A 17,085-nucleotide genomic window follows, 5' to 3' on the forward strand; every position below is an offset into this window, starting at 1 on the left:
TATAAATACGGAAGGCAAATTGTGGTTTGTGGTGGTGGTATTCAGTGTGTTGGAAATGGAAATTCTGGGCTAAAACTTTCTCCTGTTTGAGGCGCTCCTTCTGCAACTGAAACTAATATTTATTTATTTATTTATTGCAGATACAGATACAGCCAGACTCTGTCGTAAGCTGGAGCTGCGTAAATAATGTGGAAATTGGAAAACATATATGCACCCAATGATAATTAGTTGGTTGGCACAACAACAACAACAAAGAGCTCTCGCTCAGCGCAATAAAAATTAATTAGAAAATATATTTCAACGCTGCACAATTTGTCAAGGGTAAAGCAAAAGCACCCACCACCACGACGACGACAGAGTTTGCGGTCTTGCGCTCAACTTCTAATTAGAAAAAAGAATAGAATACCAAAAAAAAAAAAAAACCCAAAAATAAACTGCAAATTAAACAAAGCAATAAAGCAGCAGAAGCGACTAGCAGGGAGCAGCAGAAGCGACTGGGAGCAGGCAGCGACTATGCAAAGTATGTTGGCGCTCAACTGAAATGAAAACTTAAAGCGAAAAACGCCAAACAGCAGCAGCACCACACAGGCGCAGTGGGGAAACTCCAGAAAATTTAAACACAAAAGCAGAAGGAACAGAACCAAACACACAAAAAAGAAAAGAACAAAAAAAAACCATCCTTTCCACCTACGGCGCGGCTCGGTCGCACAAAACAATGAAAATAATTTCGCGTAGCATACGTTCGGGCGCCGGTACTGGCGACCCTGCACCTTGGAGCAGGCAACAGCGCCAGCACCGCCGTTGCCGCGCACCGCACCACACAGCGCTCAAAATGAATTGCCCCATTCTGATTGTAATTAGCCTCGGATGGCTGCTGCACACCCACGGCGGCGGTGGGGCAGCCGAGGCCGCCATTTCAAATCGAGGTAAGTGATTCGTGGCACCCGCCACTTGCTACTGCTACTACCACTACTACTACTACTACTACTACTACTACGACTGCCACCCATGTTGTAGTCACATCTAATTTAGCTGCCGACTCTGAACAATGACGACGATGCAACGAGTGGTGGAGTTCTAGAGAGCCAGAGGGGATGCTCCATGCCTTCTCCATGCCCCGTCCATGCCTCCTCCATGCCCCCACCATGCCCCTCCATGCTAGGTGCACGTTTTTTTCTATCCATATTTATTTCTATCCGCCAAGCACTCAACGCAACGCAACGCAAGTTGCATTTATGTTTTTTACATAATACAAAAGGAGAGCGAGGGTAAAAGCGCTTAATATACATATACATATACATGTAATATAAATATAATAAAATAAAATAAAAAAAATAAAATATGAGCACAGAGAGAGCACAGAGAGCAGAGTACTCTGTACCTCCGTAATCCCCTTTTGCTATTTTAATGCCAATGTAACGCTGCATAAATCCAGGCGCCGTGGTCCTCGAGCACGTTGTGGTGTTTAATGTTAAAGCCGCCGGGAAGCAGCGCGAAACAAAAAATGAAAAATAAAGAAAAAAACCGCTAAGCGAAAAGCTCTCTGAGAGATGGAACCCAGCGAAAGGGAAAGGGAGCGAGTGGCAGGTCATTTGTGGGGCTGAGGCCACAACGCTAAGCTTGTGGCATAGTTTGCTGCCCACTAATCCGTTGCACATGCTCCAGCCACCCGCCCCGCCCCGCATCAAGACAATTAATAACTCGTTATGGGCACCCCAAGGCATTAGGCATGAGCAGGACTCAAGCGAATGCCTGCCAAAAAGCGTAGAACTTTCAATTGAAAAGTTTTTTTGGGGGACCAACAGGGGGAAACAGTGAGCAGACAGCAAGACAGGAAGAAAGCAGGACAGAAGGATTCTTCTAGGACCCAAGGACCAGCACAAATAGTTGGCTTATCTTTGGCGCAAGTTTATCTGGGACTTGTAGGCGGGACTTTTCCATTGTCTGCCGACGACCATTTTGCTTGCCTATTCGAAAGGTCAAACAAAAAAAAAATAAATAAACGAAGAAATAAATTGAAAACTCAGGTGCGCCAACAGAGCAAAAACTTAAAGCTGCAAGGACTACTAACGGAACTGTACGCCTGTAATAAAAACGAGAGCTCCCAACCAGGGCAATATTTTTGCCTTTCTTTCCCTCCCTTTTTTTTTTTTTTTTCTGTTAACTTTTGGCCAACCAATCGATAAATTTAAGAGCACAACATTTGTCTCCATTATCGCAAAAATCCGAAGGCAAACACTGTGCAAAAAAATATGGCAAAAAATAAAAAACGAAAAACGACAAAACTGTGGAGCGCATAAAAGAGCCATCGATGCGTGGCACACACACAGAGAGGAGAGAGGGCTTTTGGGGTTGGGGTTTTTAGAGTATGCGGAGTCCGGTACGTACCTTACACCTGTACACACCCCATAGAGGCAGCCATGCAGCTAGCAGCAGCAGCAGCAGCAGCAACAACAACAATAGCAGCGAAAGGGCGTGCTCAATAAAACAGAGCAAACCAAAGACAGAGACCCCGCCTTTATCCCTACTCAGGATCTGTACCGCCCCCCAGGCAGCCCGCATGCCGCGCAGCCACCACCAGCCACCCCCCCAGTGTACTTGCCAGAGCGACAAAAAAAGGTGCAAAAGCAAAAGGCAGTAAAGGTATATCAAAGGTGAGAATGTGCTTTTGTCACTGATCATAAATTTCTTCGTTTGCCAGTTACCTTTGCTGCCAGTCGGGTGTGTGTGTGTGTGTGTGTGTGTGTGCCACATACTGGATGTGTTGTGTAACTGTATCTGCGTGTAGTCAATGCAAAGGACAAGGCAATAAAACGTAACAATTGACATCGAAACGCAACGAAAGAGGCGTGGGGTGGGGTTGCCAGACTCGAAAGATTGCTGAAGGTTGCTGGCTGCTGCACCGCCCTGACAAATGTTTATTGAGTAACACGAGCCATAAACTGAAAGTCAGCGCACAACCCCCCAAAAAAAAAAAAAAGAAAACTTTCTTTGACCCATTTTGCAGGAGCAAGAAGAGCAGCAGGAGCAGCAGGAGCAGGAGCAGCAGGAGCAGCAGCATCAGCAGGAGTCGTCTGTTTGGTGCACGTGATGCACTTGAAGGATGCGCAGTGGCTTCATGTCCTGCATCACCATTTTATAAACTGACAACAATTTTTCATAAGTTTTGCAGCAGCAGCAGCAGGAGAAGCAGCAGCAGGAGCAGCAGTAAACACAAACAACAGCTGTTTTCCGCCTCGAGGGCTTCGGTTTTACGCTGCCATCCCCCCTCCCCGCACTGATAAATCTTATCCATTGGGAAACACCCATAGTGGGTGGGTGGGTGTTCATGTCTACTCTATATCCAACAACCCAGACTTGTGCTGCATTTTTGCATATCTTGCTGTTTTGTTTGCCATTTTAGTGATTTCACTTAAATTTTCATAACAAAATATGCACAGTGCGTGCTTGCAGCACAGTTTTATGATGGTAGAGCAGGCAGCAGCACCAGCAGCAGGGGGGTGTGGCAGGCACTGGCAGTGGCAGCAACATGTTTTAGCTGTCATATATTTTTCCAACAGATTTTTTTTTCCCGCTTGCTTCTCGGTACAGATTTTCTCTCAACGGCTAAAACCGCATTTTGTATGTTTTTTCTGATGCTTTTGGGAAATTGTTCATAGGTTTAGCCTGCTCCCCCTCCCCCTACCACCCACCACCCTGTCCCTACCTCTTTCGCGCTCAAACTACAGTGCCACATGTTGGCATACCAGCCCGGGAACGGAGAGGAGTGGAGTGGAGTGGAGTGGAGGTGGACCGTAGTGAGGCTTGGGGCCAGGCAAATGGCATGACAGGGGGTACGTGTTAGTATGCATTGCGGATGGGGCCCCCCACCCATTCCTGCCTCCATTTTTACTGATCCTAGCTCCAGCTACCGCCCACTTTTACCCGCTGTGGATGTAGTATTATATTTGCGAATCCCTTTGGGTATGTTGCCAGCAATAAATTTCCATCAGTCGTCGTCGTCGTCTGTGACTGTGTCTGTTCGGCCCAGGAGCGATTTTTCCTAGCCCCCCCACCAAACCGACTGCGCCTCCATTTCCATTAACTCGCTGTCGCCCCCATCTGGATGCCGATGTTCCAAATGGTGGACCTGTGTCTGTAGTTTCGAACTGGCACTGGCACTGGCCCTGGCACTGGCACTGGCAACTGCCGTGGTAACAAATCTCTGGCTCAGCTGCTCGTCCTGTTTTGCGGTTTTGTACGGAATACGTTCCGACTGTTCGTCATATTTCTGTGCATACAATTCATTTTCTATTGGCCAGGAAAGCCGCTCTCTCAGCCTCGCAGCCTGGTGTACGGCTCAATTACGTGACCAGGACGACCCCGGATAGCTCTTCTCCGGGCTGACAATCTGCCAGCTAGGCCTGTGGCACTCAACTCAACAAATAGTTGTATATTTTTGTTTGCCATTCCGCCCCCACGCCAACCCCGCGTTTCGATGAAATATGTTCAAAAAAAAAAATGCATATAAAAAATGACTGAATGTAACCTCTGGAGAGGGCCGTCTGCCATAACTTAAAACAAATACAAAAAAAAAAAAAAAAAAAACGCGGAAAAAATCTACGAGCGAGTGGGTGAGGAAATGGAAATTGAAAATATCCTATTACCAGGGGGATTGGCGCCGACAGCAACACCAAATGTAATTGAAGGCATCACTTGGCGGGGATTTGTAGAGGGTCTCTGCTCCCTCTCTGGGATTCAGCTTGGGAGCTCGCAGCTTCAGCTCCGTCAGTTTATTCAGTGTTCAGTGTTTCGGTGTTGCGGTGTTCAGTGTTTCATGGGTAGATACTCGCAGTCGTGTATTAGCATAGACATTTTGCACATTATACGCGTATACCCCAGGCGATTGTCATGTGATAATTATACGAGGGAGTTACGAACAAGACGAAGCGAGAAATCCCCAAGAAATTTATTAATTAGCGCCCTGCCACATTCGACTAAAACTTGCAAGCAGTGCCGGGAAGCCGGGAAGGAAGGTCATGTTTTGTGGCATGCTGCTCTGCTGCTGCTGCTGCTGCTACCAAAAACATTTTACCAATTAAAGCTAATTTTCCAATGTTTCCTCGGCATTCAAATGGGGGCCGAGCTCCAGGACTCGGCGGGGCAAGAGGCGAGGCGGTTTCTGAGTTGGGTCGCTGGATCGGAATGGGTCCGTAGCATCCACTAATCGCATTATTAACGCGCCGTTAACATTTTGCGACATTGACTTGAACTTTGGAAGTGACTTTCATGGCTAAAGCATGCCGCAGGGGCAGGGGCAGGGGCAGCAGAGTGGTGGGGCTGAGGGCGGTGTGGATTTGTTTGGCATTCAAAATATGCTTAGAAGTCTTGGCCAGGGCCAACATTTATATAATACCCTTGAAGTTTTCGGCATTTGCCAAATTCCGGCTGAATGAACGCCAACGAATATGCCAAGGGGGCGGCTACTCGTGAGTTGGGTGGGTGGGTTGCGTTTTGGTTTGGTTGTTGCTGCCTGGAAGAACTCCTTAGAACCTGCTACAAAAACATGGCATGTGCCATGGCGGCAATGCCTGAGTGTCTTCGCCCAATGGGCACCGCACATCCACCCCCAGTCATAATCATAATAATTAATACCCATCTATACGTTCTGCCAAACTGGAATCAAGTCATTATCGCCCATCCACTTGCCGGAGTGATAATTACGGCCCCGCAGTGCACAGATTGTCGGCCGTCCCCCCCCCCGAAAAGTATGCACTACTAATGGCAGTCCTCCAGTATGCAATGCGGTTTGCTGGAGCACAAAGGAATGCCATGCCTCCCTCTTGGCTGGTGGCTGGTGGCTGGCAATGGGAGTGGGAGTGGGTGGGTGTGGGTGTGCATAATGAGTGCACATAAAGTTTTATTGCTCTGCCTGGGATAGTGGAAGGCAACACCTGTGTGGGGAAACACCTGTGAAAGCCATTAAGTTCCCGTTGGCCAGCTATAGATATCGTGCGTGCCAGCCAACAATGTGCTCTGGCCACCAGCCATTGACAGTCCCAACCAGGCATCAACCAGCAACAAAAAATTGTCGGGATTTTTATGGCCATCACAGCAGAGTATTATGAGTATTATGATGTTGACCACAGGTTTGGCCATGGAGAAAATTTCAGACTAGCTGAAGGCATCAAATGTCCAGTTGTTTGTCGAGAGCCACCAGCCCTTAAATTAGAAGCTTTAAGATGGGTATCATTCTGTCTGTGTAACAGACACGACTCTGCGGTAGGAAGACTCAGCCAGAAACAATAAGCAAAGACAACAAAAACAAAACAAAAATAAAATCAAAGCACACCCAAGCCAAGCTTCGTTTCTACCTGCGCTTGGTGTGGTGCTCGCTTTCGTGCTTTCGGTTGAGCACGATTGAACACGTCTGCTCTCACAGCAGCAGAAACAATGAGAGACACATTTCTGCGTGTGTTAGATTGAGAGAGAGAGAGGCACCGAACCGATCTCTCTTGAAAAGCTTATCTCGCGAGCACAAGCACACTCGTGCATGCATAATACATGCATATGTACATATGTTTAGCTGCATGTACATACATATGCAAGACTTCTTTGGCAGCAAAGTGCCCGCAAGCAACAGATTCAAAAAGGGGACTATAAAATTGTCAATGCTTGGATCTAAAATAGAAGAAGAATAGAATGTTTATTTATGTTTGTTCACTTTGCATTGAGTGCGTTAAAGAACTGTTTAAAATTAAATATTATTTTCGAGCTCTGGTTTCTCCACGGGGTCACCAAAATCAAATCAAAATCAAATGCCATGCAACGATCGCTGTTCAAGGGTATCTTAATGCTCGACTTGCGCATCTACATAGTCCACATTCATTGCTATTGTTTTTTTTTTCGTAAAATATATGTGTAAATTTTTCAACATTTTGAAATAATATTCGAGTGAGAGCGAAGTACGATGGTAGCGGTTGTAGGAACAAATAGCGGACCAAATGACTGTAATTTGCATTGGCAGCCCACCCATTGGCATCGCAATGAAACACAAAGAGAGTGAGAGGAGAGTGATAGGAGCGTGATAGGAGAGTGGAGAGCGGGCGTAGTTTAACACCTGCATGAGTGTTGGCCAGCTTCTGTTTGTGTTGGACCTTTCAATTTAAATACAAATACACTCACAGTCATACAGAGAGAAACAAACATGCCTCGAGTGTGTGTGTGTGTGTGTGTGTTTGCACACGGTCTGTTTGCGGCACGTCACAAAAGTTTCCTGCTGAATTTCCCTTCATTTCCTGCCCGAAAGAGATTATTATTTTCATTTAATGGCCGTAGCCAAACGACACAGAAAGTAGGGGCAGAAGTCGTCGCTAGGGGAGAGAGGGGCAGGCCAGAAAGACAGAGAGAGAGAGAGAGAGGTTCATTTTCATATTAATGCTGTCGCTTGAAACTGTTTACTTACTCGTGTACTCCGCACCGCAGCGCTACGCCCTTCATTAACGCTTCATTCGCGGCAAACTTTTAATTTTCGCCGCGACCTGTTAAGGCCAGGGCTTTGTCGGGTACGGGCCGTGGCTGGGGCTGTGGCAGGGGCTGGGCACCTTGCCACATCCGCACATCCGCGCACATCCTTGACGAACAAGAGCCTTGTCCCCAAACGACATCGACATTGCCATCAGCATTGGCCAGAGCGCCCTCGTCTTTGGTCGTTCCATGTCGCGTATATTTGCATACTTCCGGTGCGCGGCAAAATGATGATCATTATTATTTCTGTTGTTTGCTGCTGTCGTTACCGTGGCCATTACCGTTATTGCAACAGCACTTACTCTCGTCCACGGACAGGGCCCATCCCAGAGCAGCAGAGCAGCAGACCAGAGCAGAGCACCAGCAGAGCACCAGCACGCTCTTCGGGCTCGGCTCTCTTACTGCTTGGCTTGGGAGTTCTTTCCGAAAATGGCTGCCATCGACCGACATGCGGTTATGGCTTATTTGTGCAAATGAGCTGAACGCCCGCCCCGCCCCGCCCCGCACGAGAATTTCATTGTCCGTGGGCAGGCGGCATGCAAATGATTGTTTTGTCGCTGGCTGGCTCAATGTCTGTGCGGCACAACAAGGTCACATCACATCACACAACATACTGGCCTGGGCCTGGGCCTCAAGGACGCATGTGCCAGCAACAACAACGAACCAAGGAACGCATCAATTGCGGCTTAAGGACTCTCAAGCGAAAGCCCAGCAACGGCCTTCGCCCTGGATTAGTCGTTGCATGCAACCGCACCCAGCCGCTCACCACTCACCACTCACCCTCTACAGGTTCTCCAGCATTGTTTAAATGCAACTTTACTGGACAGAAGACGTCCTCTTGCCAAATTGCTGGCCACTTTGGTTAGCCGGTAGCCCCCTTCCAATGGGGGCCTCTGCCTGCAGCTCAATTGATTGATTCGTGAGGCGTGCAAGTGCTGCTATAAATTGCAGCATTTACTTATGCTTGCACTTATAAATAAACTGAATAAACTGGAGGAACGAGCTCTTTAAACGCGGCAAAACTTTCGACCACAAAATGGCTGCCAACTTTTGCACGTTGCCCCAAAACAAATTGCAGCTGCTTGAGTTTGATTGGCCACCTGCAGGTCCTGCAGACTATGCTCCTGGCTCTGGTTCTGGCTCAGGCTCTGGCTCAGGCACTGGCACTGGCCCACTTCCACCCACCTCGTAAAACACTTTTGCCTATTTCGCTGAGTTGGTTTACTTACCATACCCTGTAATTGGAGGGGAGTAGTTGAGTATATGCGAAGTATTTTTGCTGCATTTTCCTGTATTTTCATCTTGAATCTACTGCCCGACTAAAGGGTAGCCTTTAGTCGCCTGCCACTCGCCGCTGCTGTTGTTTCAGCGACTGGTACTGCCACTGCCACTGCTGCTGCTGCTGCTGCTGTTGTTGCTTTTAAGAGCCATTTGTCCAATGCCCGCGGCTATTTACAGCCATTGTAACAGACTTGGCGAATTTATCAAGCATGGCGGCAGCGGGTGAATCGCTCAGTGGGTCACAGCAACAGCAGCACCAGCAGCAGCAGAAGCATCTGCTGTGGCTACAACGGATGTTTCTCGCTCTCTCTCTCTCTCTCTGTCTGCTTTGCTCTTCCCTTTTTTTCTTGGCTTAATTTCAAAACAGTTGCGCTTATATTGGCAGTTATGCTGCAAATTTATTGGCATACTCTGCAAACTGGGTTAGATGCATATATCTGGGCGGTGCTGCGGGGCAAACGATTAGCGTTCATTTGGGTTAATGGATGTGGCCCCCCATCAACAGCCACAGCCACAGCGAACATCATTTTTTACCACTCAACTGGCGCTCAGCCGCTCCAGTCTCTCCGCCTCTCCGCCTTTCCAGTCTCTCCGCCTCTCCAGTCTCTCCGCCTCTGCAGTCTCTCTGCATTTCAGCTGTGCTATCAACCAAGTTTCGGTGGCGGCATCGTAATGGCCACCCATAACTTTTCATACATTGTCAAATAATGGCAAAATCTTGTCGGTACCACCCATCGCACCCCCCTAACCACAGCTGGCACAAGTTTGAGCGTAAAACTTGCGCTTTTGCATTGGAAAGTGTTCGAAGCAATCAATCTGGCAATAAAACAATGTTATAGAACATACATACATACATATGTACATATGTATGTGTAATGTATATGTATCAGCTCGTTTTCCCTTTCTGTGGGCTGTTGGTCTCTGATTTCTACTGACAGTAGCAGTGCCAGTGGCATTGGCAATGCATTCATTGGTGGGCAGTCAATGCCTGACACGGGTTCAATGTGGAATGCGAGCTGCTTCTCATTTGCCGGTCATTAGCATAGCGCCCCTCGCCGCTGGGCTGAGCTCTTTTTGGTGCTTTTGGGCTGGGCAGACTCAGAAGACTGAAGACCTTCGTGTGGTGAGAACTGCTGCGCGGCTCCTTTTTGGCTGCGGCATAGAGAGTATTAAGAGTTTTAATAACCCTTCCGCTGGTGTAAAGTAATCGTCAAGGATGCGGCAAAACATCATTGTTCACCTGTATGGCCTGATACGGGACATGTATGCCGAGCATGGCGATCCCCGTGTGGCCCACCTGCCACTGCTTGGCAATCTGTGGATTGTCCTGGCCCTGGTGGGTGTGTATCTCGCCTTTGTGCTCCACTATGGACCCAAATGGATGGAGCACCGCAAGCCATACGAACTGAAGACCGTCATGCAGGTGTACAATGCCGTGCAGGTGGTGGCCAACACGATTGTCTTTCTGTATGGCCTGACGAACACATATCTGCAGCCGGGCTTCAGCTGGACCTGCCAGCCCTTCGACAAAACGGACACCTCGCCCCGTATGATGCATGTGCTGTGTGCCACGTATGTCTACTATATGCTCAAGTACTTGGATCTGCTCGACACGGTCTGTATGCGGTTCTCGGTTATCCGTTCTCGCTTCTCGATTTTCCCGTTTGTTTTTTTTTGCGAAATGTTTTAGTGTAACAACAAAAAATGCCTTTATCCTGCAGGTGTTTATTGTGCTGCGCAAGAAGAACTCGCAGGTGAGCTTCCTGCATGTGTACCATCACGCCGGCATGGTATTCGGCGTCTCCATATACATGACCTTCCTGGGCGGCTCGCATGCCACCATGCTGGGCATTATCAATCTGCTGGTGCATAGCGTTATGTACGCCTACTACTACGCCTCCTCGCTGGGCGCCCTGCGGCACATACTCTGGTGGAAGCAGCGCATCACACAGCTGCAGCTGGCCCAATTTGGTTACCTCACGCTGCACTTTCTGCTGGTGATCGTGCGCAATCCGTGCCGCTTTCCCCCATTCATTGCGTTCATTGGCTTCATCCAGAACATCTTTATGTTCTTCATGTTCTTTGATTTCTACTACAAGACCTATATACGGAAGCAGAGGCAGCAGCAGCAGCCGCCAGTGAAACGGGAGAGTCCAGCAGAGGCCGGTCTAAAGCTCAGCTGAGCTCAGCTGCATTGCCCGTTTCGTGTGTATCCGCCACGTAGAAGTCTTAAACGCAGCCACACACTCGCCATTTGCATATTACACTCACACGTATAGCACACACACACACACACACACACACACACACACACACACACAATATACATATAATTTGCGTTGCTGGCCTAGTCGCTTATGCAAATATATCCACGCGATATAAATAAACATTCGAACTTGCTACCTCGCCCCGCCTCGCATCGCCTTTTGCAGCGTAAATTGTTTTGCTTTGGTAATCAATTTCCATTTGCCAGAAGCTACATTTTTTTGTTTACCCGTGGTGTAGCTGAGTCTGGGGCAAGTTATGAAGTTAGCTTGTGGATTCTTTTCTTGCAGCGGGTTAAATAAAATATCGATGAAGTCGACACAAGTAATGGCCGCCGCCGCCGCCGCCACCACGTGTGGTCTGGCCTGGTCGCCCATCTGTCGCACTGGGCCCGGGGGCCGCCTTTTAACTTTCTGGCCAACAGAACAAACAGTAAAAATGGAAACCCAGAAAGCAAACATGGCAGCGTCACACACCCACCCAGCACCATGTTAAACACATTTGCCTAGAAGGCTGCTGCTGCTGCCCAGAGAACTCATGGCATAGCTTATTTAATTTTCCTTTTTTTATTATTATTTTTTTTTTTTCCAAGCACAATTTTTCCTTTTCCTCAACTCCATGCTGAAGTTTTACATCTGGTTTTCTCACGCTTATACAAGCTTTTGCCCCCAAAAAAAAAAAAACCCAAAAAAAAAACAAACAGAAAACAGAAAACAAAAACGAAAGAAAAACGTGGGGTAAAAACGCTTTAAAAATGCTTGTAAGCGGCAGAAAGTTGTAGGCCGCAGGGCGACGTTTGTGCCTCGTTTAGGAGCAGGCCCAAGCCGAAGCCGAAGCCCGCACAATATTTTTACAGTTATGTAAATTTTTTTTGTGGGTTACAAGAACTCAGGGCACAGGCATCAAAGTCCAACCCCCACAGTGTGTGCAGTGAAGCGAGGACCAGGGACCCTTCGATGGCAAATTAAAAGCCAACAAACCGAAGGTCACACAGTCTTTATTTTTGTTGTGGCAGGCACAAATGGAGCTTATTAAGTGGCACAGGAACAGGCACTGGCACAGGCATAGCCAGGCAGGATCATTCGCAGTCACTTGTGGCCATCATTGGTCTCCGATGGAGTTTCCTCGAAGGAAGCTGTTCTGGCAACAACGACAACTACAACTACTACGTGGGTATCTATCTGCATGTGGAGGCCCAGAGAGTGTTGTGTTGCTCTCTCTCTCTCTCTCTGTGTCTGGGTGTGTGTGTGTTCGTGCGTTTGCCAAAGACATTAAAACTTTTCTAATAATAAACTTGTGCAGCTGAAGCCGAGCGTAAACACAGAACGGAAGCAGGGCACAGTTAGAACTTATGTTGTCGCTGGCCTGCCACAATGTTGCCCAGCATCATCATTAACATCAGAGAGCTGGGCTGCGCTGCGCTGGCTCGAATGGCTATTGCCCAAAAAAGGGGTTGAATGAACCCAAGGCAGGGCATCGTATGCCCCTCTCTTGGAGCTATCAATCAGGCAAAAGTATTGCGGTGCAGTTGCTTCTCTTGCGCTATATCTCTCGCTCCATTTATGACTCCTCGCACACAGTCCAAAAAGCAGTCGAAGGCAGCATTTAAGTGCGCGGCCGTAAAACTGTTATGTAAACTACGAGTGCGAGTACGAGTACGATACGAGAGTGCCAGTGCGAGTGCCCAGCGCCATTGGCAGTGCGATTCTTTACGGCAGCACTCCGGCAGCCATTGCAATTGCCATACATGGCCTGGCCATTACTCAGCATAAAACTGAGGCTGGCCAGAGGACCAGAACCAAGGAATACTTGATTGCACAGCCATATACCCATGTATACCATGATGGTATCCCATACATACATGTACATATATCGAGTGTGTCACGATGACTGGGCCTGCGACAATGTTGTGCCTCGCCAGCCCCTACCCCTCACTTCGCCTGTAAGTAATAAGAGCAGTGGAACTCCACTCGTTCCACTTTTACGACACGTGCTTTGCTCTCTCTTCTCCCATTCCAATCAATCCCATGGGATAACTTCCGCATCCAAATGGGGGCTAGCCAGGAGGCTAGGACCCGAGGGCAATTATCTATGAATGTGTGTGTGTATGCGCCCTAATCCTGTTTATCTTCTAAAATTATCAAGAGCAAATCAATTTTCTATTGATGTTTGGGCCTCGAACATTTAGTAGCCCTAAGCGCTCGAAGCGCTTTATAATCTCATGAAAATGAACCGCCCAAAAATGAAGGTAAATCTGGCATGTGGAATCTCTTTCATGTGTGTTTCATCTCCCCCCCCAACCAACCAACCAACCAGTCACAGACAGACAGGTAATCAACTTGGGGACGGCAAAAGGTTACGTTTTGATGCTCCTTTCACCTGTTGCTGCCTGTAGGCGGCCCACGCGTCGTATGCGTAATGAAGAAATTCAAATTCCATTAAGTATATGCCGCTCGCTCCCCAGCACAGCACACTTCAGTTCAGTTCAGTTCAGTGCTCAGCCCAATGAAAAGCACTTAGAGTGACCTTTTCTACCACACACAAGGCCCACGCCCACCAAAGAGGAGCCACGGGCAGGAGAGCATGTGAGCCCAAATGGGTCACAACATTTTTTCGGTAAGCTTAACGTATTTGCCTAATGGAGATTAGCCGGCATTTGGTTTTTATTTGAATTTGTGTGTGTGTGTGTGTGTGTGTGTGTGTGTGTGTGCCGTGGTTGGGAAATTTATGGCCGATGCCTATCGATTTTTTATCGATGCGAGTGTCTCCTCTTTCCTTTGCCCTCCCAACCTACCTCTTGGGCTGGGCTCTTCCGAATGTCGCACTTAAGCACTTTGTATGTTTTTATCGCTGTAATTTTTGGTCTAACAAAACAATAAATTCTCCCCTTGTGTGTGCAGAGTGGATTGGAGTGGAGTGTGTGCTGCCCTGTTCGCTGGCTCTTCATGTCCTGCCAAATAAGTTGAAATTTGTAATAAATCTACTGCCAGAGGGGCAGGGCGGACGGTAGTCGCGTTGCTTATCTGGGCGCCGCCGTGGAGGCAATTTCGTTAATTTGAAAGTACACGAGTGGCAGCACAAGGGGAGGAGGGAGGTGTAATTAAGAGCGATTTGAAATATGTGACAGCCGGTATCACGCATGTGAGTAACTCTCGAATAAATCAAAGTAATTAACTGGCAAGCGGTGCAGGGACATGCAACAGGTCAAAGGGGTCAACAATTGCCATACCAAAAAAAATGTATCAATATATCACATTCAAGTAGGGTACAATAAACACAGGCCACAGGCACAGCCCCACACCCACACTCACAGCCATGCCTCACACTCACAGCCAACTGTTATTTGATAGTCGCACCAAAAGCGGAACGAAACGGAAGCGCCCCGAAAAGCAGTTCCGTGTTCATTCAATCAATAAACTCAATTAATATTGAAAGAGCGTTATGCCATGCTGGAGCTGGGCTGGGAGGACTGTGGCTGGTGGCAGGATAGCTGGATGGATGGCTGGATGGATGGATAGCTGTGTCAATCGAGCAAGTGTAAAAATCAATGCCCAACGCTTGGGTCATTAATAATGCAGCAGCCAACTAATGCACTGCTAATACCCAACCCATTGACATTTTCCCACACCAACACCCACAACCCACAGGAGGAAACTTTGCTATTTGACTTTGACAAAGTTTACGGCAGGAGAGGGGGAGAGTGAGAGCAGCAGGCAGCAGGCAGTTGGCAGCAGCGACCGAACTTATGACTTATCAATGACCATACTGTAGCCACAGTCAGTCAACCAGCGTATACTTCAATGAACTTTGAGCACGAGCCACAGCCAGGACAAACTTTTCAGCAGCACCAGCAGCAGCAGCAGCAACACAGTCACAGTCCTAGCCAGGACCCACGACCACAAAGTCTCCACCTTGGCAAAGTTCTTGAGCTGTGGCACCACTTGCTGCTGCTACTTCTGTTGCTGCTGCTGCCATAAATCAATACATTTCAATTTCTCCATGCGAATGCATTCCATTTCAGTCAAGTCGAATCGAGTCGAGTGCTCCTGCAGAGTAAATAACCAACAAGGACTTTGCTGAGAACTTGAGCAATATCTCGCATAAATAAGCATTTGTCTTTTCCACCCACACCCCACCACCCACTCAACAGTTCTCAGCACTCGACATTATCCATACAAGCGATAATGAAGAATCAAAGGCAAGACACAGCAGCGCGTTTAATGAGCTGGAAGCCTCTCTCTTTTTAGATGCACTGCCACTGCCACTGCTCTTTGCTCTCTGTGTGTGTACGTCTGTGTGTGTGTGTGTGTAGGATTTCCGAGTAAATCACGTAGCTCTTGCACTCATTAGGCAGCGTCGTCGTAGTCGTCGCCATGTACCACGGGGAGAGAAAAAAAAAAAAAAACACTTTAGCCCTGCCAAATGGCTGCCAAGATGTTGCTGGTGATGGTGAGAGGCCTCCCTCGGCCAGCAGCAAGTAAAATAAATGCTGAAATAATATGCTTTATTGTATTTGCCAGGCGTTGCCATGAATTTTATTTAGCTTTATTTTTATATGGCTGTTTATTTTTATTAGCCCTATCCGTGGTTATCCCCGGGTAGTGGGGCAGAACGAACAAGGGGCAGTGGCCAGGTGCTGGCGTGCCAGCCACCTCAAGTCGAGTCGATTGTATGCTTACCCGAACGCCAAACAGGCAATGGCCCAATGGATCCATGCGCAGCTCCAGAACGAGTGCTGGACAAACATATATCCGGGTTGGACAAAAACAAATATGGCACAACATTTTGTGCAAATAAAATAAAAATGCTAATGCCGGCAACCGCAAATATTTTGCTACAAACTGCAACAAAAAAAAAAATACATTTTACGCACTCCTGGGGCGCAGAGCAGAGCCGAAGAGCAGCAAATGTCCTTCACAATAAACTGGCAAAACAAGAGTCCAGGGGGCAGGACAGGGCTGCGCCTCTCTATGGACTGTGGATCCTGTCAGTGTCAACGGGGGGGAGTCCAGGGAGTGGCAGTTGGGGCATGGGACACACGAAACTCCAGCGTGTTTTTGGTCCGGTCCGGTCCGGAATGGTAGCCCAAAAATTGTTGCCGCACGGACACTGCCCCCAGAATGCAGTAAACATAAACTACAAGTGCAGAGACCACACCCACAACAACCAGAACGAACGCAACGCCCATCGGAGCGCAGTTGCTGCTAATAACTTAGTTTTCTCCACTGTTTTCTCCTCTTTTTTCTATTTTTTATTGTGTTTTTATTTCTTTTATTTTTTTTTTGGGCAGCTCAAAACTTTTCAAAACCAACTCCGTCGCACTTTTCGTTTCGTTTCGCTCCATGAGTCATGCACATTTTTCGGTTTATTTGCGAGATGCTGACCCTGCGCCCCCCCGCCGTGCCGTGCCGTGGCATTGGTCATGCTGCTCACGTAGCCACCGGAATATATAAACCAAAAACTAAAACAAAAACCAAAACCAAACCGAACGGAGCCGCACCGCACCGCACGGAAAACAAAACAAAGTAAAACCAAAAGGGATAAATAGCCACCAAGAAGTTTGCTTTCGAAGGATGAAAGGTGCCTGGCGGCGCAGTGCCCCAGTGGCAGTGGCAGTGGCAATTGTGCTATTTAATTAAAACTACATTTTTGGTTTAGCAGGGGCAGCCTTAAGCGGACCAAGTCCAAGTTCAGTTCCAGGTCCAGGTCCTGGTCTGAGAGCGCTCCTCGGGATGCCGCCAGCCACCAGACACTTGATGCGCACAGCAGAGTGTCAGAATCGGTACTCGTGGCCATAAAAAAAAAAACCCAAGGGAAATGGCCAGGGAAAGGGTTACTTGGTTACTTGGTTAGTTGGCTGCTTCGTGCCGTGAACCTCTTTAATTTGCCCTTTTCACATAATTTACTTTTTCAATAATTCACACAACTCCAGCTGAGGCAGCTCCCCAAGTAAATTGCGACCAAAACATGGCCAAGAAATTAAAAATACAACAGGGTTGGGGGCCAGAAAAAGGATTGCTCTGACAGCTATAC

General features: G+C 48.0%; 2 protein-coding genes across 3 annotated transcripts in view; both read left to right on the forward strand.

Moving 5' to 3' along the window:
- The first annotated feature begins 416 nt into the window (after nucleotides 1–416).
- LOC111079249 (neuronal growth regulator 1) overlaps nucleotides 417–17,085 on the forward strand; it is a 49,276-nt gene continuing 32,607 nt past the window's right edge. For both annotated transcript variants that reach the window (XR_005968628.1, XM_041596383.1), the window contains exon 1: nucleotides 417–926. Coding sequence is in view for 1 of the 2 variants with exons in the window: in XM_041596383.1 (XP_041452317.1) it covers nucleotides 716–926 (211 nt within the window). In the remaining variant the exon portion in view is untranslated. The remainder of the gene's footprint in view (nucleotides 927–17,085) is intronic.
- LOC111079771 (elongation of very long chain fatty acids protein F) lies at nucleotides 9,881–11,211 on the forward strand. The gene is made up of 2 exons (XM_022375056.2): nucleotides 9,881–10,402; nucleotides 10,509–11,211. The coding sequence occupies exons 1-2, from the start codon at nucleotides 10,004–10,006 to the stop codon at nucleotides 10,968–10,970; spliced, it is 861 nt and encodes a 286-aa protein (XP_022230748.2). The 5' UTR covers nucleotides 9,881–10,003; the 3' UTR covers nucleotides 10,971–11,211.

This window comes from Drosophila obscura, unplaced genomic scaffold, assembly GCF_018151105.1.
Source record: "Drosophila obscura isolate BZ-5 IFL unplaced genomic scaffold, ASM1815110v1 contig_150, whole genome shotgun sequence".
Taxonomy (NCBI): domain Eukaryota; kingdom Metazoa; phylum Arthropoda; class Insecta; order Diptera; family Drosophilidae; genus Drosophila; species Drosophila obscura.